Here is a 21,484-nt window from a genome sequence, read left to right as displayed (position 1 = left end):
GGAAAGTTGATGCTGGGGGGCAGCTGGAGTGAAGTCACGGTCGGGGCTCCCAGGGTTCTAGCAGGTTCCAGCGTCCGAGACAGAAAGAGCCGCGGCAGCGAGACCCATCTGTAAAACCACTTAAACTCATGCAATAGCGGCTGCTGAACTCTAGCTGTCTTGTCACACGTCGCCGGTTCCCGGGACGGTGAAGTTCCAAGAGCAAGAGGGCAGACACCCAAAGTCCCCACTGATGTGACCGGGAGACCCGCCTCCCCTGCAGAAGCCTCCCAGTACTCGGCTCCCCGCCCCACACTGGGCTGTGTGCCCGGACTCGGACAAACCGACTTTACTGCGGACAAGGTCACCCAAGGGACCTCACCGGGCGGGGAGGGTCAGCAGCGGCACAGATGAGGCTCGTCAGTGGCACTGACCACCCGTGTGACGTGACGAGACGTGACGTGACGAGATGGGTGTGCGATCTCCGTGGCCTTCTCCCTGAACCCACAACCCAGCCCAGTCGCGAGAAGAGCGTCAGACGGGTCCCGACCCACAGCATCCCTGACCAGTCCTGTAAGCTGGGGGGTCAGAGACACTGTCCCGGCCCAGAGGAGCCTAAGGGGATGTGACGCCCAAATGTCCTGTGGCTCCTGGGGGAGGGGGATCCTGGGACAAAAGAGGTCAGTATCAGTCTGACAAGGAAGAGGTTGACAATACACGAAACTGGGTGTAGGGTGCCCAGGAGCTCCCCGTACTGTTCTGCATTCTGTAAACCTATAGTTGTTCCAAAGATGAAGCTTATCACATTAACAGGAAAAGCTGAAGTAGCTAGGCAGAAACCCAATCTGTGCCCGTCAGCCAGGAGAGCCGCATCCGGCCTCGCTGGGTCCTCAGCAGCGAACAAAACCGCGTGCGGCAGCCGCAGGCCAGGCCCTGGGAGGGACCACACGGCTTCCTTCCACTGGACAGAACCTCTGGGGCCCTGGGCACTGTTCGAGGCACACAAACTCAAGTTCTCAGCAAGGACGGCACGGGCGCACGGTGGGCTCAGACGTGTGCATCAAGGCCCAGGCGTCTCAGGATCAGGAGGCACGGGCTCGGCAGTGGGGGATGGGGGTGGGGCGGGGGCTGCCTGCCGGTCGCCTAATCTGAGGCCCCTTCTAGCTCCATCCGCTCCCAGGGCACCACCTCCTGTCTCTCCCCGACAGATGATGCTGTACCTGGTTAAACAAACGGAACCGAGAGGTCATCTCTGCCCCTAACCACACAGTCTCAGGGGCGGGGACACCCTCACACCGCTCCTGTCCCAGAGCACCAGGAAATCAAAACCTGCTCCGGCCACACTCCATGGCTGGTGATGGAGAGGGGGCCTCCACAGCCGCTCAGCACCCCTGCACGTGTGTCCTTGGAAAGCCTGAGCCCCCACGCGGGCTGGTCCTGCATCCCTATCGGGGGCCTGCCGGCCTGGGGACGCCCTGACTGCTGGCAAGCTCTGCAGGGGCATGGGGCCCCTGGTGCTGAGCCGCTTCCCTAGTTCCTCCCGCAGAAAGAACACAGTCCTGGGCCCAGTCACCTTTCGCGCACTAGGAAGGCCCACCGGGCGCCTGCCGCATCCCTCCCTCTACTCAGCGGAGGCACAGAAACACAGGAGCTCCCGCTTTACCTGCCTGCCGGCCAGCAACACCCCAAAAAAGTGGAGGGAGTCACGCCCCCTGCTGCTGCCCGCCACAGCCCAGTGGCTCCCAGGCCCACCTTCCTGGGGCTTGGGGCTCCCCTTCCCTATCAGGGGCCGGAAATCCTGGCCCCCAGGGCCCAAGAAACCCATTGGCGCCAGCCCAGGTCTTCACCGCGAGGCTGGGGGGGAGGGGGCGGCCGGGTAGATGGAGATATCACGACTCCTCACCTTAGATTTGCCCAACATGTGAAAACAGCATCTCTTAACTGCCCGGAACTGGAGCAGTGGAGACCCAAAATGAAGCAGCCACGTGCCCTTGACAAAACACCCTGCCGTGCGGGAAGCACAGCCCCGAAGACCGTCGTGAACACGGGGCCACGCTGGGTGCTGACGGCACAGGAAGGTTCTAGAAACACTTGCAGGTAAAATCATGAGGATGGGGGACATGGGGAGAGTCAGAGGCCCGGGTCTGCCCGGGTCCTGTACAGTGGCTGAGCATCCCACGTGGCAGCGCTGCCTCAGCCCACAGCCCGCCCCACGCCTGACCACAGGCCATGCGGATGCAGGACCTGGAGCTCTGGGAGACGGCGCCCCGGAGCACGGACCCCACGGCAAGGGGCATGCCACCAGCTCGCCTGCGCCCCGGTCCCTCGTTCCTGCCCCCGCGTCCCCAGTCCCCCTCCCACGACGCCTCCTGCGGCCACAACATAAGGACTTCACATGATCAGTGCTCCACTCCCCGAACCCGAGGGCGCGGGCCACTGATCTGCAGAACACTGACCGCCTGGAAGGGAGCCACTCTCCCTACGACGAGATCTCCGGTCGCTGCCACCACAAAGTGGATTCAGCAGCTCCCACCTGACACGCGGTGTCGGGAACGAAGTCGGGGGAGCGGGCAAAGGGCAGTCACGGTTCCAGAACATGCCGGGTGCCGCGTGAGGCTACCTGGCTCCGCCCCACGACAGCCACCTCGGGGGACTCCACGTGCCACCGGGCAGGAGCAAACGTGGGCAGGCACGGGGCCGTGGTGCCTGTGGAGAGGCACCTAGTGCACCTGCCGGCACCTCCCTGCCTTGGGGGGAGGGGCTTCCCGTCCCCACCACGGGGCGCCAGCTGGACGCCCGCAAGACGTTTTGCCAACAGCGTCCATGATCTGCGTATCTCACCTCAAAGAAATATTATTTTTCCCCAACTTTAAATAAATGAGACATGCAAAGAACGGTCTGTGTCTAACCGTCATTTGGGGTGTCACGAAAAAGAAAACCTGTTTCCCCCGTGTGGGGTCCTCACTCGGTAAGTTTTCAATGTCACTCTGATCCCAAAACTATCATCCGTCAGGGAAACCCGAGCCAAGGGTGGAGCTGGAAATACCTCGGAGGCGGAGGGCGCCTGAGTCCCGCCAGCCACCTCGCCTGGGTGCAGGTGCCCGTGAGCCCCATGAGGCCCCACATCTGTGCCACAGCAGCGTGCAGCTCGGCCGTGGACACTGGCATCACGGGCATGGTAGGTAAACCACTGGTCTCCGCTGACAGATTTTGTTTTCTTTTTCACTTTTCACCTAAAACATCTCATGCACCATTTCTGAGAAAATGTAGTTTTATTTTATTTTGCACATTTTTTTTTACACGTCCAAGGGAAGGAGAACAAAATAGCTTTTCCAGTGAGAAAAATACAAGACTACTTTTGTCCACACATCCCAAAGCGGTTTTCAGAAATTTAAACATGGGGTTGATCCTCCTTGGCCACATTCTACGCCATGACTAGGAAATACTGTTCACAGTTCAACTTTCTCTGGCTGCCAGGCACAAGAAGGCACGCCCCAAGCCACGTGTCCCAGAGGAAGCGTGTCGCCCTCTCCGGTCTCTGCAGCGGGCGCTCGAAGTGTGGAACTCCAACCGCTAGGATGGGACAGAGGGGCCCGGAACGCTCCCGTCTCAGGCGTGGTTTAAAATCACACGTCTCAAAACACAGCAGCCTCTGAAGACGTCGCAGGAAAAGCCAGCAGAGCACACCTCTGTTGGTAAACACCCCCGGCCAGGAGACCGGGGGCAGGAGGGAGGCACCGGGGGCGTCGGACCTCCGGGAATCCCCCAAGGGGAGGAGCAGACGGGCGAGAAGGACACCTCATGCCGCACAGCCGCCTTGCAGCTGCTTGAAGCAGGAGGCACGCAGGACGGTCCCCCGGACCCCGCGCGGTGTCGGCGGGTAACACATCATCAGGAGGGCCCCGGGGGTGGGTGTGCAGGGTGACCGAGATGCGTGGCCTTCTTCCCCGCAGCCCGGATTTGCAGGAAGGGCCTCCCGCTGCACACTAAGTGCTACCCATCCCTGCCCGACCCGGTGCAGTGCTAAGCAGGGTCACCCACAGCCAGGAACGGGCCGGGCAAAAGTCCAGCCCAGACTCCACTCAAAGAGGTGCGCACCTGCCCACAGGGAGCTGCGAGGGGCCTGCCGGACAGACCCCGGGCAACTGCCACAGCCCTGGGGTGACCGTTCGAAATCCACCTGCGAGACAGCACTGAAGGTCAGGTCCACAGGCACAGGAGCAGACTGTCTGGGTTAGAACCCAACCCTGGGAAGACCGCACAAACTTTTCCATCCTGGGCCAGCGCTGCGAAGACGGCTGGGCCACCGGACTACACTCTTCGCCCAGAAGACAGACGACTCCTCGGTCAGAACACCGCAACAGACGCCCCAGAAGCGCTTCACCCCCTCCATGTCCACACAGACGTGGATGTCCATGTCTAATTCAGGCAGGTCTACACAGACACCAACGCTCCGTGTCTGCTTCCTGTATGTCTGCACCGATACCCTCCCTCCCTCCCACGCGTGCACACAGACACCGACGCTCTGCCCTGGCACTTCTCAGAAAGCTCTGGGTTTTCCTCTGCTAGGCGAGTCTTCCCTTCCCCTCGGGCCCAGCACCGGAAAGACGAGGGGGATCCCTCTGACCTGCTCAAACACCCCTCGGCGCCCCAGGGCCACCCAACTTCAGTCAGCCTTTCCCGGACCACGGGCCGCCCTGGGACACGGCCTCTTGGTTCCCGCAGGCCCTCCCCAGCCTTCCCGCCTCTGTGGAGCTCCACTGCCCCTCCGACCGCTTGGCCCGGGAGCCCGCTCCCCCGACCCCTCGGCGGGGCCAGCCTCATTGTGGTTCCTGGCACTAGCTGTTAATCGTTCCTCCTGAACAAGGAAGAAGCTGGAAGAGCAGGAAAAGAAACAGCTTCCAAGTCAAGACCCCCCCCCCCCCCCGCCCCCAGAGCACTCCCAGAGGCCCACACAGAGACCCTCCCTCCATCCACAGGACGCCTGGCCGCAGGAGGCTGACATCAGGGTCTCTGGGGTGGCCGTGCCACTCCCAACAGACTCGTGATTATTCCCAGAGAAGAAAGGCCCTGGGAATGTGACTGACTGGCAACCAGCAGTCTCTGCTCCCGCCTAATTGGAATGGTGATGCTCCCCTGCACTCATGTGAGAAGAAACCTTGCTTTCTTTCCGTCTCCCCAGCTGCCGGGAGGCTGGCTTGCTCCGCGGCCCGTGACATCCCCAGGACGCCGCGCTGAGGCACGGCTGGCCTGCGGGACTCCAGAGCTTCTGACTTACCAGATCTGTCCCACGTTGACCAGGGACATGTAGAGGACCCAGAGAGTGGCCATGAGCACCACGTTGGCACAGCCGGTGACCAGGACGACAGACGAGACGCCCAATCCGAGGAGGGCGAGGGCGTCCAGGTTGGCGTTCATGCGCGACCAGTCCAGCAGCCAGAGCACGGTGGGCGCGTAGCTCACGGCCTCCCAGCCTCCCCGGCCCCGGAAGTACCGCCGGACGCTCTCCAGGTACGCCCGGCAGGGCAGCAGGCCGCGGTCGCCGATCAGCTGCTTGTTCTGGTGCAGAGCCACCAGGAACGCCACGACTGGAAGGAACAGGGCAAAGGACCGTGAGCAGGAGCACGGCTGCGTGCGGACACCCGGGGGAGGGGGCGTGGCCGGGCGGGCAGACGAGGCCGGGTCTGGGCAGCGGCTTGGGATCAAAGCAGGGATGCGAGGGGTCTGAGCGTTTCTCACAATCCCGGGGGCCATGCCGGAAGGTCCGGTCTGGGGAAGCCACGGAACGCGCGGAACGCGCGGAACGTACGCAAGCGCACGCGGGCTGCGTCTCCTTGCACCTGTGGTACGCGCGTGCACGAGACACGCCCCAGGCGAGTGGCCGGTTAGCGGCCCCAGACTGCACTCCGCGTGTGTCGTCATCACACGCGTCCGGACCACCCTGGGCCTGGAGCTCACGCTACGGCTCACGTGTAAGTCACGAGCACCGTGTTCAAACCGCTGGTTTCTGACAAGCCCCGCTCCTACGAGAGCACGTTCGCATCCTCTGGACTCGAGCGTCAGCATGGAGACGCCACGGGATGGGGGAGAGAGCACGGAACCCCCGCCTGCACACAGGAAGGCGAAGGGGAGAGAGCCGGGTCACAGGTGGCCACAGAGCAGTTCCACGCAGACACCACGGGACCCGTGGACCCCCGACACGAGCTGCACTCTGTAAAAAGCTCCACAGTGCTGAATGTCCAGGGTGAGGACCACCGCGTCATGGGGCAGGGGTGAGGCCGGAACACAGCGGCCCTGCCTCACGGGGCAGGGGTGAGACCGAGGGGGAGAACGGAGCACGGCGGTGGCGGTGGCTTAGTTGCCGATTTTGCACACACTGGCTAAGGCTCCCGGTGTCACGTTCAGGTTGGGACCACGTGCGACCCTAGTCTACAGCAAAACCAGCAGCAATCAGCTAAAGCGTCAGAAGGGAAGTAAGGAGGAAACAGCACGAAGGCCAGGAGACCCCGGGAGTGCACTCGCATGGACGTGCACCACACAGAAAGTGGTGTTCTAGTACTTGGAGACTCAGATTAAGTCCCGTGGGACGGCAAATAAAATTGTAAACAATTCTACATAACGAGTACAGATACAAAAATGGAATCCGAGAAGATGCTCAATTAACCAAAGAGAAGGCAGGAAATGAGAAAAAAAAAGAAACAACAGAAGAAACAAATAGAAAACAACTAGCCCCACGGTAGATTTTAATCTGTCACTCTAAATGAGAGTATTCTAAACTCAGCAGTAAAGACAGAAATTGTCAGACTGGAGAAAAAAGCAGGACCTAAATCTATTCTATCTACAAGAAATCCACTTTAATTTTTTTAAGTGTTTATTTTTGAGAGAGAGAGAGAGAGAGAGAGAGAGACAGAATGAGAGAGGGGGAGACGCAGAATCGGAAGCAGGCTCCCCACTGTCAGCACGGAACCTGACACAGGGCTCCTGAGAGCCACCAGATCACGACCTGAGCCGAAGTCAGATGCTTAACCGACCGAGCCACCCAGGCTCCTCCAAGAAATCCACTTTCAATATAAACACGTACGTAGTTTAAAAGTAAAAGCACAAAAAAGATACATCACAAAAACATTAATCAAAAGAGAGCTCATGGCTGTATTAACATCAGACAAGAAACGTAAAAACAATAATACGAGGGACAAAAAAGGACATTGCAGATGATAGAGGATCAACACGTGGACACAACAGGATTAGATGTGCGTGAACCTACCAACAAAACTTACGTGCTTAAACTGCCCTTACTTACTACATACAAGTATATACTCTATACACGTATTCATTGACTTGACCTAACACATGCTGATCGCTATATGTATAAAAAATTTTGCAAGACACGCCAATGTGACATCTTTAGAACACTCTACCCAACAGCAAAATAGGTATTATTTTCAAGTATATGTGGAACATTCACTAAGACACTCCACGCTGTGAGCCATGAAGCAGATAAAACATAAAGAAAAGAGCTAAACTCTAAAAAACATGTTTCCAGCACAGACAGAATTAAACTAGCAGTCAGCCACAGGATGTTATCTGGAAACCCACCCAAATCTTTGGATATTATACCACACACCTCTAAACGGAGGTTTTAAAAGCACAAGCAAGGGGCACCTGGGTGGCTCAGTTGGTTGAGCATCTGACTTTGGCTCAGGTTATTTTCTCACGGTTCATGAGTTTGAGCCCTGTGTCGAGCTCTGAGCTGACAGCTCAGAGCCTGGGGACTGTTTCAGATTCTGTGCCTCCCTCTCTCTGCCTCTCCCCCACTCACGCTCCGTCTTTCTCTCCTTCAAAAATAAACATTAAAAAAAAACCCACACAAACAAAATTATAAGATTTATTTTTTTTAATTTACATCCAAATTAGTCAGCATATAGTGCAACAGTGATTTCAGAGTAGATTCCTTAGTGCCCCTTCCCCATTTAGCCCATCCCCCTTCCCACAGCCCCTCCAGGAACCCTCTGTTTGTTCTCCATATTTATGAGTCTCTTTTGTTTCGTCCCCCTCCCTGTTTTTATATTATTTTTGTTTCCCTTCCCTTATGTTCCTCTGTTTTGTCTCTTAAAGTCCTCATACGAGTGAAGTCATAGGATTTTTGTCTCTCTCTGACTAATTTCACTGAGCACAATACCCTCCAGTTCCATCCACGTAGTTGCAAATGGCAAGATTTCATTCTTTTTTTTTTTATTATTTTTTATTTTTTATTTTAAAAAAAAATTTTTTTTTCAACGTTTATTTATTTTTGGGACAGAGAGAGACAGAGCATGAACGGGGGAGGGGCAGAGAGAGAGGGAGACACAGAATCGGAAACAGGCTCCAGGCTCTGAGCCATCAGCCCAGAGCCTGACGCGGGGCTCGAACTCACGGACCGCGAGATCGTGACCTGGCTGAAGTCGGACGCTTAACCGACTGCGCCACCCAGGCGCCCCAGATTTCATTCTTTTTGATTGCTGAGTAATACTCCATCGTGTATATATTCCACATCTTCTTTATCCATTCATCCATCGATGGACATTTGGGCTCTTTCCATACTTTGGCTGTTGTCGATCGTGCTGCTATAAACATGGGGGTGCACGTGTCCCTTCGAAACAGCACACCTGTATCCCTTGGATAAACGCCTAGTAGTGCCATTGCTGGGTCGTAGGGTAGTTCTATTTTTAGTTTTTTGAGGAGCCTCCACACTGTTTTCCAGAGTGGCTGCACCAGCTTGCATTCCCAAAAATTATAAGATTTTTTAATTGAATGAAATTTGAAAAGACAACATATAAAAACTTGCAGGATGCTCTGGAAGCACCACTTCAAGGAAGATTTACAGTAAAGTGCTCATGTCAGAAAGACGGAAAGTCTTGGGGCACCTGGGTGGCACGGTCAGTTACGTGTCCGACTCTTGATCTCAGCTCAGGTCTTGATCTCGCAGTTGGTGGGATCGAGCCCCGCGTCAGGCTCTGTGCTGACAGCGCAGAGCATGCTTGGGACTCTCTCTCTTGCTCTCTCTCGGCCCCTCTCCTGCATACGTGTATGTACACACACATGCTCTGTCTCAAAATAAATAATAAATTTAAAAAAAAAAAGAAAAAAGAAAGATAGGTCTCAAATCTAAAGTTCTACTTTATCAAAAAAAAAAAAAAAGCAAATTATACACAAAACAAGCAGGAGGAAAGAAATCTTTAAACACCTAAGAGTGGAGATCAATGAAATTGAAAACAAGAAAAAAATAGAGACAGTCAGTAAAACAAAAGCTGGTTCTTCGAAAAGATGAACATAATTGATAGACCTCTAGCCAGACTAATGAAGAAAAAGAGAGAAGCAGTATCAGGAACCAAGAAGGGAACATTGCTACGGGTCCCACACACGTTGCAAAGATAATACAGGAATATTACAATCTCTTGAGGACCATAAATTCAGCAACTTAGATAAGACAGACCAATGACTGGAAACACACAAGCTACCAAAACTCGCAAAAGAAGAAACACGGGTAGTAAATCACAACTGCAGGCCAGAAATGCAACACGAGTTCAATACTCAGAAATCAATCGGTGTCAGTCCCTGCACTAACAGACTAAAGAAGAAAAACCATGCGATAATGTCAACAGACACACAAGAAAGCACGTGACAAAATTCAGCATCCACTCATGATAGAAACTTGGAGCACAGCAGGAACAGAAGGGAACCTCATCAGCCTACACAGCGGCTACGACAAACCGACAGCCAAAACCAGACTTGGCGACGGGTGCTTCAGCGCTTTCCCCTGAGGGTCTGGAACAAAACAAGGATATCTCACTACCCTGCTCAATGGTGTGGAGGAAGTCCTAGTTCATACGGTGAGGCAAGGAAAAGAAGTCAAAGTCGTAGACTGGAAAGAAAGAAAGAAAACTGTCTCCATTAACGCTTGATACGATTGTCTACGTAGAAGATTTTTTTTTTTTAATTTTTAACGTTTATTTATTATTGAGAGACAGAGACACAAAGAGCGTGAGCAGGGGAGGGGTAGAGAGAGGGGGAGACACAGAATTCGAAGCAGGCTTCAGGCTCTAGGCTGTCAGCACAGAGCCCGACGCAGGGCTCAAACTCACAAACCGCGAGATCATGACCCGAGCCGAAGTCAGTCGCCCGACCAGCTGAGCCACCCAGGCGCCCCAGAAGATTTCAAAAAATATACCAAAAAAACCCCTCTTGGACCTAATGGATGAGTTTATCAGAGTCACAGAATACAAGGACCATACATAAAAGTCAGGTGTATTCCCATATGTCAGCAATGAACCGTAATCTGAATTTTTTTAGTTACAACGAATAGCAAGGAACCCTAAAAAAGTGCACAGCTATAACTCTAACGAAATACATGCAGAATCTGTATACAGATTCAAACAAAAATTGATGAAAGGAATCAAAGGTTTAAAAAAATGGAGAGAGACATCGTGTTCGTGGATTGAAAGATTCAGCATTACGAGGATGCCACTTGTCTCCAGCCCGATCTCAGATTCAATGCACTCGCAGTCAGAATACCCAGCAAGCTCTTCTGTGGATATTGACGAGCTGATTCTCAAATGAACATGGAAAAGCAAAGGACCTGGAATTGCCAGAAGAGTTCTGAGAAAGCGCAAAATTGGAGGACTCCTAGTACCCAATTTCAAGAGTTACTGCAAAGCTACAGCAGCCAAGACAGTGTGGTACTGGCAAAAGGAGAGACACAGAGTCAACGGAACAGGACCGGGGGTCCAGGCACAGACCCACACAGATACAGCCGGCTGATTTTTGACGAAGGTGCAAAGAGTGTTTAATGGAGAGAGACGGTCTTTTTGACAGATGGTGCTGGAATGAATGCTTGACCATGCGCAAGAGCACGAACCTGGACGCACGTCTCACGCTTGGAACAAAAATCTACTCACAAAAGACCCCAGACTAGATGTAATCTGTGGCTTGGGTGTGGCAAGGGGGTTTCAGACACAACACCAGAAGCGTGACCCATGAAAGGAAACCGCAGGTACGCTACCTTGTCAAATGAAAACCTTCCACTCTGTAAATGATACTGTAAAGAGAAGGAAAAGACAGGCCACAGGTTGGGAAAACATTTACAAAGCGCATAAAGCACCTGTAAAGGACTTGTATCCAGAATATTTAAAGTACCGTTAAAACTCAACAATATGGAAACAACCCAATTTTTAAACTGGGCAAAGAATGTGGACGCTGAAGTCACCCGTTGCACACAAATAAGATACACAGATGGTAAATAAACACAGAAAAGATGCTCAGTATCATTTATTGGGGGAAACGCCCGTTAAAGCCACAACGCAACATCACCCCTCACCCACCGGGACAGCCAAAGCCCAAACACTGAAAATGCCAAATGCTCCAGACCATCCAGAGCAACGGACGTTCGCTGCTGGGGAGAAGGGAAACTGGGTGCAGCCACTCTGGGCCACGTCTTATAAAGCCGGACAGAGCACAGGACCCAGGAATTATATTCTTACCGTGCTCACCCACGTGAACTAAAGACATCTGTCGACACAAAACCCGCACCCGGGCGGAGCACACAGGAGCTGGGTTCATAACTGCCACCGTGGGAAAGAGTGGAGACCCCCACCCCCGGCGTCGGAACGCGGGAACGGGTGCGGCACGTCCCTGTGCGAGTCCCGTGTGCTACGGAGCAACACGGGAGGGAAGACGAGGAGCCGCCGGCTCCCCCAGCCGCTCGGGCGGAGCGGAAGCGCCCTTTGCAAAGTACCGGAATCCAGACGCCAGGGCCACATCCCGCGGGATCCCGCGGACTCTAGCAGAGGCAGAACTGCAGGGCAGACCGCGGACGACAGCGATGCCCCAGGGGCCGGTGGCCGAGGCAGCGGTCTGCGTGCACAGGGGCGTCAGGGGGCGATGAACGTGCAGGCCCGGGGTGACGGATAAGCGTGCATTTGTCAAAACCCAGAGAACCGCGTGTCACAGAAAATGAACTTTAATGTTTACAGACTAGCGAAACGAAACGGCCTGGAGGTCAGGGGACTCCAGGACGGAACGCAGACCGTGCCAAATGACGGGGACTCCGCAACGCTGAGTGCACGGCGGGGGGGGGGAGGGTAGGAAGGCTGCCCTAAGGAACTCTGGAAAAGGTGCTGAGCAAAAACCGTGGGGACAGAAGGCAAAGGAACGGTCTGTGCACACCGGCGTCTGGTCCGTTTTTCTCACGGAGGAGAGCAACTGCGAAACCGCTTCGCAGGTGCGCGGAGCTGAGAAAACAGATCCGCCAGGCGGGTGGTGGCCCGGACCTCACAGCAGGGGACGAGGAAGCTCGGAGGAGCGAGGAAGCAGGGGCGCCCGGGCCCCGCGAACCGAACCGGGCCAGCATCTGGGCCGCCGGCGCCAATACACGTCACCCTCCGCAGAGACTGAGACGCACGCGCAAGGAACCGGCCGGATGCGCGTGAGCACGTGCACACCTGACCCGCTCCTTCCGGAAGCAGCGGCACCGCTCTAGTGACAGCATTCCCGGCTCCCAACGCCACTCTCCGGTGAAGAAACCACAACTGGAGAAACGGCTGGTTGTCGGGCCGGGAACGGACAGGGGCCGGCAGCAGTGTGCGGCAACGGCGGCCGGTCCCGGCGCACCGGGACACACGTGAGGCACGCAGGACCGTCGGCGCCGCCAGAGCCCGACAACCCGAAGCCGCGATCTGGAACAGCCTGCGCCCGTAACCCGAAGCGCACCTAACGTGAGGAGAGGAGACAGAATCCTTCCCAATGGAGGAGCTCCAAATGATACATGGACAGGGGCTGGCGGGGCTGCTGGGGGGGCTGGGGTCTCCCTCCCCTGGGGTCGCCCGACCCAGAGACCAGCTTCCAGAGGACAGAGAAGGTACGGGAAAATGCACCCGACACAGGACACACCTGGAAACACACCTCCACCAGGCGATCCAGGTCAGCATCACCTGTGGGGAGTCGTGAGGACTCAGACACCCGATCTGGTGATGAGAAGGCCACCTCCCCCCCATGACCCGTCTCATCACGAGAAACACCAGATCAACCCAGCGTGAGGGACACTACCAAATAAGTGACCAGAACTGCTCAGAACTGTCAAGGCCACGAAGAGTCAGGAAAGGCTGGGAGACTGCCACAGACCCCAGGGGACAAAGCAGACGAGGCGGAGTGTGCAGTGTGGCCCAGGAGGGGCCCTGGGACTGGAGGGCTCTGGTGGGAAACCCCAATAAAGTCTGGAGTAGGCTTAATAGTTGTTTTTCTTTAATTGTCTTGAAAACCCGCTCTATGTGGCTCACCGCGGTGGGAAAAGAAGGGAGTCCTGACCCCTGACAGGACAGGGGCCCGGGGGGGGTGGGGCGCTGGTGGTGGAAGGGGCCAAAGTCACCTGAGGACAAAGGCCCGCCGCCCCCAGCCACAGAGAGCACACCAGCTCTCTTCTCCCTCACCTGCCTCCACCCAGGGCAGGAGCCGCCTAGTCCACATGCCCCGGACCCTCAAGGCCACATTCACCGGTGCTCCCCCAGGTGGAGCCCGGGCCCCTGCTCCCCCCCATCTCTTCCCGGGCCCGTTCCAGAACACTGGGGCTCCTCTACAGAGGGGCCTAATTAGCAGAGGCACATGCTTCCTCCCAGGAACCACAATTCACACTCCACTGCCACGAAGGAAAACAATTTGGGCTCACCAATGAGCTTTAGAATTTCTTTTTTTTTTTTTTTTAAGTAATCTTTATGCCCAACGTGGGGCTCAAATTCACAACCGCACCAAGAACCCCACTCAAATTCACCAAGAGTCAGATGCTGTATCGACTGAGCCACCAGGTGCCCCTGGTCTCACCAATTAGTTTTAAAAAGCAATTCTAAGCAAGAAGCACAGGAAAATTCCTACCTTACCTATCAGGAAACAATGAACATAACTTGGATTAATATTTCAGAAAAGGAAACCTATTTCAATTTCCGCTCCTGTTACAGAAATGGCTAAGTAGAGGGGCGCCTGGGTGGCGCAGTCGGTTAAGCGTCCGACTTCAGCCAGGTCACGATCTCACGGTCCGGGAGTTCGAGCCCCGCGTCAGGCTCTGGGCTGATGGCTCAGAGCCTGGAGCCTGTTTCCGATTCTGTGTCTCCCTCTCTCTGCCCCTCCCCCGTTCATGCTCTGTCTCTCTCTGTCCCAAAAATAAATGTTGAAAAAAAAATTAAAAAAAAAAAAAAAAAAAAAAAAAAAAAAGAAATGGCTAAGTAGAAAGAAGCTAAAATTTCAAAATACCATAACATCTCAAAGCTAAACCAACCAACTGAACCTAGAAAGGTTTAGTCAACCCCCACTGCAGCCCAGGAAGGCAGGAGTCAGCCTCCCACCCCCAACCTAGGAAGGCAGAAGACAGCCCCCCATCCCCTAGGGTGGGGAGGGTAACCAAGAGAATGATCTAGAAGTGACCAGACTACCTAAATATGCATTATCAAGGATGTCTTCAAATGTTTTCTTTAAAAAACAAAAAGAAAAAAATTTCTCTGCCATTCAGATGAATCTCTAGAAGATTATAGCAGAACCATCCCCCAAAACGCCATTCTCCGCTGGCTGGTTCTTAATGACTGTGGTCACATTGCGGGTCTTGGCACAGGAACACCCAGGGCTTTTTCTTGACAGGCGGGAGCCGTAGACAGCTCAGAAACGGTGGCGGTACCTGTGTCTGAAACAACCTGGAGGCGTTTCACAGAGAACATTGTAAAGTCAAGCGAGCATCTCGTTAGAATCTGAGCGGCCTGGAGGACAGAGAAGAGCTCGCTTCCGTGATCTTTCAGAAAGAGTGAAATCTTGGAACAACACAAAATGATGAGGGATTTCTTTTGGTTCCGTTTTCCTTCCTCGAAATTTCCAAAGAACAGCTAAGAGTTCTGGAAGCACGATGCACGTGCCGGCCTTGCTGCCTCCATCCAGCTCGATCTCGGGCGCCGGCCGTGCTGCTAGAGCCCAGGTGAGGCCTCAAGCATCCCGATAAGGAGCGCAACAAGCTACTGCCTTTATTTATTTCTTATTTTAAAGAGACAGTGTGAGCGGGGGAGGGGCAGAGAGAGCGAGAGAATGCCAAGCAGGCTCTCTGATCAGTGTGGAGCCGGATGTGGGGCTCCATCCCATGGCCCTGGGACCACGACCGGAGGCGAAATCAAGAGTCGTGTGCTCAACCGACCGGGTCTGCCAGGCGCCCCGCTACTGGTTTTAGAAAGTGCAGTTCCGACGCGCCTCACGGTACTCAAGGAGTTGTTCGGGGGCAAGAGGAGAGCTCTACCTCATGTAACCGAAGTAAGGGAAGCCGACAAACCAAGTGCCCACTCACGACAAGCATGAAGTGGGTAAAGCAAAAGCAGGAATTAGAGTTGGACCAAAACCAGCCTTGAGACCCTTTAGAAGCAGGATTTTCAAAGACATGTCATTCCAGGGACTCCCCGGTAAGGGTGTGGAACTAAGGAGGTGTGCTGTCTGCTCACAAGTGACAGTCCCCTGTGCCCGGCACTCAGAGCCCCCTCTGGACGCTCAGCTGGCCAGGGCGTTCACATCTTCTCCATTACACCCTCATGTAGCTTCGTGAAGCAGCTTCTCCAGCCAAGTGGGGAGGCTTCATGGGACAGGGGTCCCTGAACGGGGCACGTTTGAGACCCACTGGGATGTTCAGACAGACGTGGGCCTAGAGGCAGCAGACTGGGCAGGGTCAGAGGACCAGCCCAGAACTAGGGCAGGAGTCTCAGAACAAATGAGCACAGAGTCCCCTGAGAAAGAATGAGCAAGGGACACTCATGCAGATACGCCGATAAGTCACAAGGACCCAGAGTGAAGATGGCAAGGCAGCAGAGACTCTAAAAACTTCCAGAGGAAAACACAAGGTACTCAGATGCTGCCGGGGAGGAAGAAATGCTGATTTGGCCTTGGTCCTGGGGTCGGGAACTTCCCGAGTGCGGGGGCCGAGAGGAGCGTCTGCTGTTGTGTATGACAAGCCCCTTTCAACCTGACCTGGGTTCCCACCAACCAGGTGACCCTTGGGGCTTGGAGGCTAGTGGCCGGGGGACCCAACCTGTGATTAGCAGGTGGGAGACCGAGCTGAGCACCCAGGACCGATGATCTCATCAACCACACTTGTGTCCCGGGGCCTCCACAAAGACCCCCAAGGGAAGGGGCTCAGGAGCCTCCGGGCAGGTGAAAGGACACACGGAGGTGCCGGGAGGGTGGTGCCCCCCTCCCCCCCGCAGGGCCTGGAGGCTCCGAGCCCCTTCCCCACCCCTTGCCCTGTGTGCCTCTTCCAGCCCTGTTCCCGAGAGTCGTAACCTTGACGATGCACCAGTAAACATGAGTGAGGGTTTCCCTGAGTTCTGTGAGCCGTTCTAGCAAATTATGGAGGCTGAGAAGTGGGGGGGGCGGTGAGAACCCCGACTTAGAGCTGGTGGATCAGAAGCACAGGTGACAGCTTGGATTTGTGACTGGCATCGGAAGTGGGGGTGGTCTCGTGGGACTGGGCCCTCAGCCCGGGGGTCTGCATAATGCCGGGTGAGAGCGTGTCAGAACTGCTTGTGAGGGAAAACCCCCACGCACTCGAGCCCAGAAGCGTGTCAGGAGAAAGAATGAAAGTGTTTCTCGTTAGGCATCTGGGAAAGAGCAGGGGTCAGACTTTGTGAAGACTTATCATCAATCCAAAAAGTTCTGAGAAAACTTGCTTTGACTGGGAATCACAGAGCCGGGCAAATGAGTAATTCCCATGGGTGTACGAAAAACACAGAAAGTTCACCTCCAAATCCTTTCTTGAAAAGTTTGGGGTAAATTTCAGCAAAAAAGAGAGACTAAAAAGAAAAAAGACGGTGACGTGAGATCTGAAAAATTGCGAACACAACCAGGAGAGAGTTGGGGGCCTCTTGGGTGGGTGGCTGGTATCCTGAGTGTCCACACCAAGGGGCTGGAAGCGGCGGGGGATGGGGGAAAGGGAGGGGAACACGGCTGGAAAAATATCCCACGGGGACAAAAAGCAATGACAGAGACAGTCGGCAAAGAGTCAAGGAAATCCTGTGAAACAGGATAGAAGCAGAAACAAAACTGTGTCCTTCCCGCAAGCTCACAGGTGGCCTAACGACGCTACGGTACGCACTCTCGTCAACGTGCGGAGGGTGAAGCACAGGACAGGGGTCAGTCACTTAGCCTTGTGGAGGGTCAGCGGTCCCCACGAGCTATTATAAAACTCAGCGTCAAGTGAAGTGTGTGGACAGCCCCCCATGGCAACCGGCATCGTGAAAAACCCTGGGACTTCGGAAACTTTACCGAAACCTTCTGGAAAAAGACCAGTGCGGGATGGGTGCCCACTTGCCCGGGGCCATTTCAGCCACAGAACCTCGTCCCTGCAAGATGGGAAACCAGTTCCTTCATACGGCTGAAAAACACTGATTCTACCCCAAATAAGAGAAAAGATGGGGGGAAATGCCTCTGTCAAAGCCAGAGGGTGTGTGCTCGGCACCGGGCTTAAAACGTCGGCCTGACCCAGTAGCTCGGAACCGCCTCGCTCGAGCTGCAAGACAGACCTGCCAACGGAGATCAAAGGCAGCCCCGCTCCTCTGAAAGCCTGAGCCTGGTGCTCTCAAGCTGTGCTCCCTGCCAGCGAAACCACGAGGGTTTTCCCATCGTTACAGGCCCCCTTTTAAACGTCTATTAAAGCTTCCTCGGGTAACAGCGTCTCCACTTTCTGCTAAGTGACAGCTCGAACACACAGAAGGACTGTTTAATCCTGTAGAGGATAAAGCAGCGCCAGCAAGAACTATTTTTATAGTAACTTAAAAGAGAGGAAGGCGTGGCTGAACGCGCACACTGGCGACCCCACGGTCCACAAATCGCCCCAGGGTGTTGGGTCACCACTGTGCCCCGAGAGACGGGAAACCCAGACTCGTCCTCCTAGGGCGCACCCCACCCCCCAGTGTTCCTTCCGTGGGAAGGAAGAGCGAGATGCTCAGAGCCCATGGCGCAGTGGAGGCGAGGCGGGCCAGGCCAGGGACCAGCACCCTCTGGATCCCCCTGGAAGAGAGCCGGTCTGCTCAGCCGGGCCATCTCAGTCTGGGACTCCCCGTCTCCACCGTTCTCCCCCCACACCCACACTGGTTTGAGAATCTGAGTGTGGGCTCATCCTGCATCTATCTCCCCGTGTAGACTCCTCCACTGCCCGCAGGCTCAGATGGCTTGTGCCCCTTCTGGGTATGGGGACAGGGGCAGGGAGGTGTGCTCGGCGCCTGGGGCGGGGCTGCTGAGGGCTGGGCAGTTCTGGGCCCGGTCAAATGTGGATCTTCCCAAACCCCGCAGGTGAGGCGGAGGCTCAGGCTTCACCTGCCACGGTACAGAGGCCTCCCCGAAGCCACGGGAGCAGAAGTGAGGCCTCGGGCCCAGCACGACCTCCTCGGCTGTGCAGGGGCTGCCTGGGGCCTAGGTGCGGCTCCTGAGTGGGGGGCACAGCATGGGAAACACTGAGGTCAGGCGACTGGGCTGGCACAGCTAGTGGGCGGGAGCTCTGCGGGGGCACCCCTCAGCCCATCTCCTGGGAGTGGGCGCCCCCCAACACTGCCCAGGCTAACTGGGGAACCCAGCTCTCGGTGCGGATAGAGGTCAAGGGGGACCAGGTAAGAACTCACTTGCCAGCACTCTTGCTCCTCCAACTCCACCCCATCGGACCTCACCCAACCCGGCGGGGAGGAGGGGTGCGGAGGGGGAGCTCGGTGTATCCACCTGAAGGGATGCCTGTAGGAGCTGCGTGGGGAGAGAAGAGTCCTGGGGGCCTGGGAGAGGAACGTCCTGGGGGCCTGGGGAGCGTCCCAGGGAGAGGGGTGTCAGGGGAAGAGCCTCCCGTGGGGAGAGGTGTCCCAGAGGAGCAAGGCATCAGGGTGGGGGGGGGGAACCGTCCTGGGGTGAAGAGTGTCAGAGGAAAGGGTGTCAGGGGAGGAGCATCCTGGAGGAGGGGGTGACCCAGGGGAGGGATGTGGGAGGGGAGGGGTGTCAGGGGAGGAGGGGTGTCCCGGAGGAGGCAAGAGTGTCAGGGGAGGGGTGTCAAGGGAAGGCGGTCTGGGTAAGGAGCGTCCTGTGAGGAAGGGTGTCCCAGGCAGAGGGGTGTCAGGGAAGGCACATCTCTGGGGAGAGGTGTCCCAGGCGGGAGGGGTATCAAGGGAGGGACGTCTCAGGGGAAGGGTGTCCCAGGCAGAGGGGTGTCAAGGGAAGGCAGCCCCGGGGGGGGGGGGAGGAGGGGGGACGCGTCAGGGAAGGAGCGTCCCGTGGGGGAGGGGTTTCAGGGCAGAGGCTTCAGGGGAGGGACATCTCGGGGAAAGGGTGTGTGGGGGGGTGGGGGGAGGGGTGTCCCGGAGGGGGGTGAGGGGTGTCCAGGGAAGGCGGCCCAGGGGTGGTGTGTCAGGGGAGGGCCGTCCCGGGGGAGGGGTGCCCCGGGGGGAGGGGTGTCCAGGGAAGGCAGGCCGGGGGAAGGGTGTCAGGGGAGGGACGTCCCGGGGGAGGGGTGCGCCGGGGGGAGGGGCGTCAGGGGAGGGCCGTCCCGGGGGGAGGGTTAGCGGGGGGCACCGTCCCGGGGCCGGGGGCGTCCTGGGGCGGTGGAGGTGTAGGCGCGTGCGCACAGGGGCAACAGTGACCGCAGCCCCGAGCTCCGCGGACTCACAGTAAATGAAAGCGAGGGCCCTCAGGAGCACGATCCTGGTCAGCCAGAAAGTGCCCGTGCGGAGGCGGGCCGGGCAGCCCGTGGGGTCGCGCCCTGACTCCGGCGGAGTCTCAGGCTCGGGGCCCGAGTTCCCCGCCTTCCGCCTCCTCAGCGTCTCCTCGGGCGCCGCCATCGCGGGGCCGCCAGTGCGCGTGCGCGGAGAGCCCCTCGGGCCCGGACGCCCCGCCCACACTGGGAGGCCGCAGCTGGCCGCGCTTAGGGGCGGGGTGCGCGCCCCAGATCCGGGCGCGCGCGCGCCCCACAGGGCGCACAGGGCGCTGCGGCGGAGAGGACGCGGCCCGGGGTGGGTTCCTGGGACCACCTGAGTGTACTCCTCCTGGAAAGGGGCTGAGCATTCGCTCATTCACCAGCTCCCGGTGCACTTTCCGGACCTAGGCGACTGCCCTCATGGACCCTCACTCTAGGGTTGTTGGAAAGCTTGGGTCTGGCCAGGCCCAGGGTGGGCCTGGTCAGCGTCCCTGTGAGCGGCAGAGGCCCCTCGTGGGTCCCGCGCTCCCTCGGCGCGTCCCCGCGGTGTATGGAGTCGTATGCCGGCAGAGGAACGGTTGGAGGGGTGGCTTCACCCCAGGGCTCCCGGCTGCCACTGCTCAGGGTGTGTGGCCAGGTGTCCCACAGGTGTCCCTTTCCCAGCCCCTCGTCTCCACTCTCCGAGGAGGATGTTGGGATGACAGGCACACAGCTAGCGAGGGGCGGCACAGGAAGCAGCTGCGTCCTGAAATCCGGCCGGATCCTCGAGCTCAGGTCAGCAAAACCCCCTTATGCGGCCACACACTCCTACCAGCCCTCAAGACTGGACCTCCAGCCACTGGGGAAAGTGGGGCACTGAGATTCACAGGAAAGAGGAGCTTACCCACCAGTGACCCAAGCGGAACCCTGGTGAGAACACCAGCAACTCCAGCTTATGGGGATAGAGCAGCCCAGGCAGCAAGAGAGGTGTGCTGAGTGCGTGAACTCCTGGGTCCCCCTTAGGAGATAGAGGGTGCAGGGCAGCGGATGCATTAGACCTTCAGTGTCTAATTGGCAAACTGTGATGTGCTTGGAAGCAAAGCATTAAGGTACGCGTGGGTTTTTCATTCTCCGCAGCTCTGTACATATTAAAGACCCTATTCTTGTGTGTAGATTGCAAATGTTTGTCCTGGGTTTCTGTTTTGACTTCTCGTTCCGAGTGTTTTGAAATATAAATTACTGATACTTGTGTGGTCAAATCATCAGTCTTTCTTGCTTGTTTAATTAGATCTTTACCGTATGCAAGGTGAGCTCCATGAACCCTTCTTCAGCCTCCGGCTAGCTGTCCCCCACCTGCATTGTTGGGGTAATAGCACATACATGCATCATATAGTGTGAGGTTTTTAAAAAGTGCCCCCCACTTTTTTTTTCTTGCCATGAAAAAACCCTCCCTTCGGAGCTTAAGGGTGAAGTGGGACATGTAACAGATTGGCCGGGGGTGGGGGTGGGGACAAACACCTTCTGTGCTTGGGATGGGCCAGCACAGCTGTTTGGGAGAGCAGGGAGAATCTAGCGCCCCTCACCCTGAGCCTGCTCGAGTGTCCAGGCATTCCCCGGATGCGGGAGGTGCTCAGGGGACGGAAGGCACGGAAGGACAGCCCTGCCATCAGGTGTGACCCTGGGTGCTGCTTTCAGGTGGGGACAGGCCTCACAAAGGGCCCTTTGTCCTCAGCTTCCCCCGGCCGAGTTGCATTGTTCTCCCCAGAGAAGGGCACAATGGGGCATTGTGCAGAGCAGAAAAGGGCCCTTGTCCAG

The 21,484-nt window shown here is 56.5% G+C and overlaps 1 protein-coding gene across 3 annotated transcripts in view; it reads right to left on the bottom strand.

The window, feature by feature from the left end:
• The window catches only part of LMF1 (lipase maturation factor 1), an 88,581-nt gene extending 68,710 nt beyond the window's left edge, over window positions 1-19,871 (bottom strand). For 2 of the 3 annotated variants that reach the window (XM_043561082.1, XM_043561081.1), the window contains exons 1-2: window positions 19,664-19,868; window positions 5,258-5,567 (exon numbers count right to left, since the gene is read on the bottom strand). In XM_043561082.1, the coding sequence (XP_043417017.1) occupies window positions 5,258-5,567; window positions 19,664-19,835 (482 nt within the window). In that variant the 5' untranslated portion in view covers window positions 19,836-19,868. Of the gene's footprint in view, window positions 1-5,257; window positions 5,568-19,663 lie in introns of all 3 variants that reach the window. The other variant, XM_043561083.1, reaches the window with a different exon arrangement.
• Between the last annotated feature and the right edge of the window lie 1,613 nt (window positions 19,872-21,484).

The sequence above is a fragment of the Prionailurus bengalensis genome, chromosome E3 (genome assembly GCF_016509475.1).
Source record: "Prionailurus bengalensis isolate Pbe53 chromosome E3, Fcat_Pben_1.1_paternal_pri, whole genome shotgun sequence".
Lineage (NCBI taxonomy): Eukaryota > Metazoa > Chordata > Mammalia > Carnivora > Felidae > Prionailurus > Prionailurus bengalensis.
The sequence above is the reverse complement of the archived record's forward strand: the minus strand, read 5'-3'. Positions and strand labels throughout refer to the sequence as shown.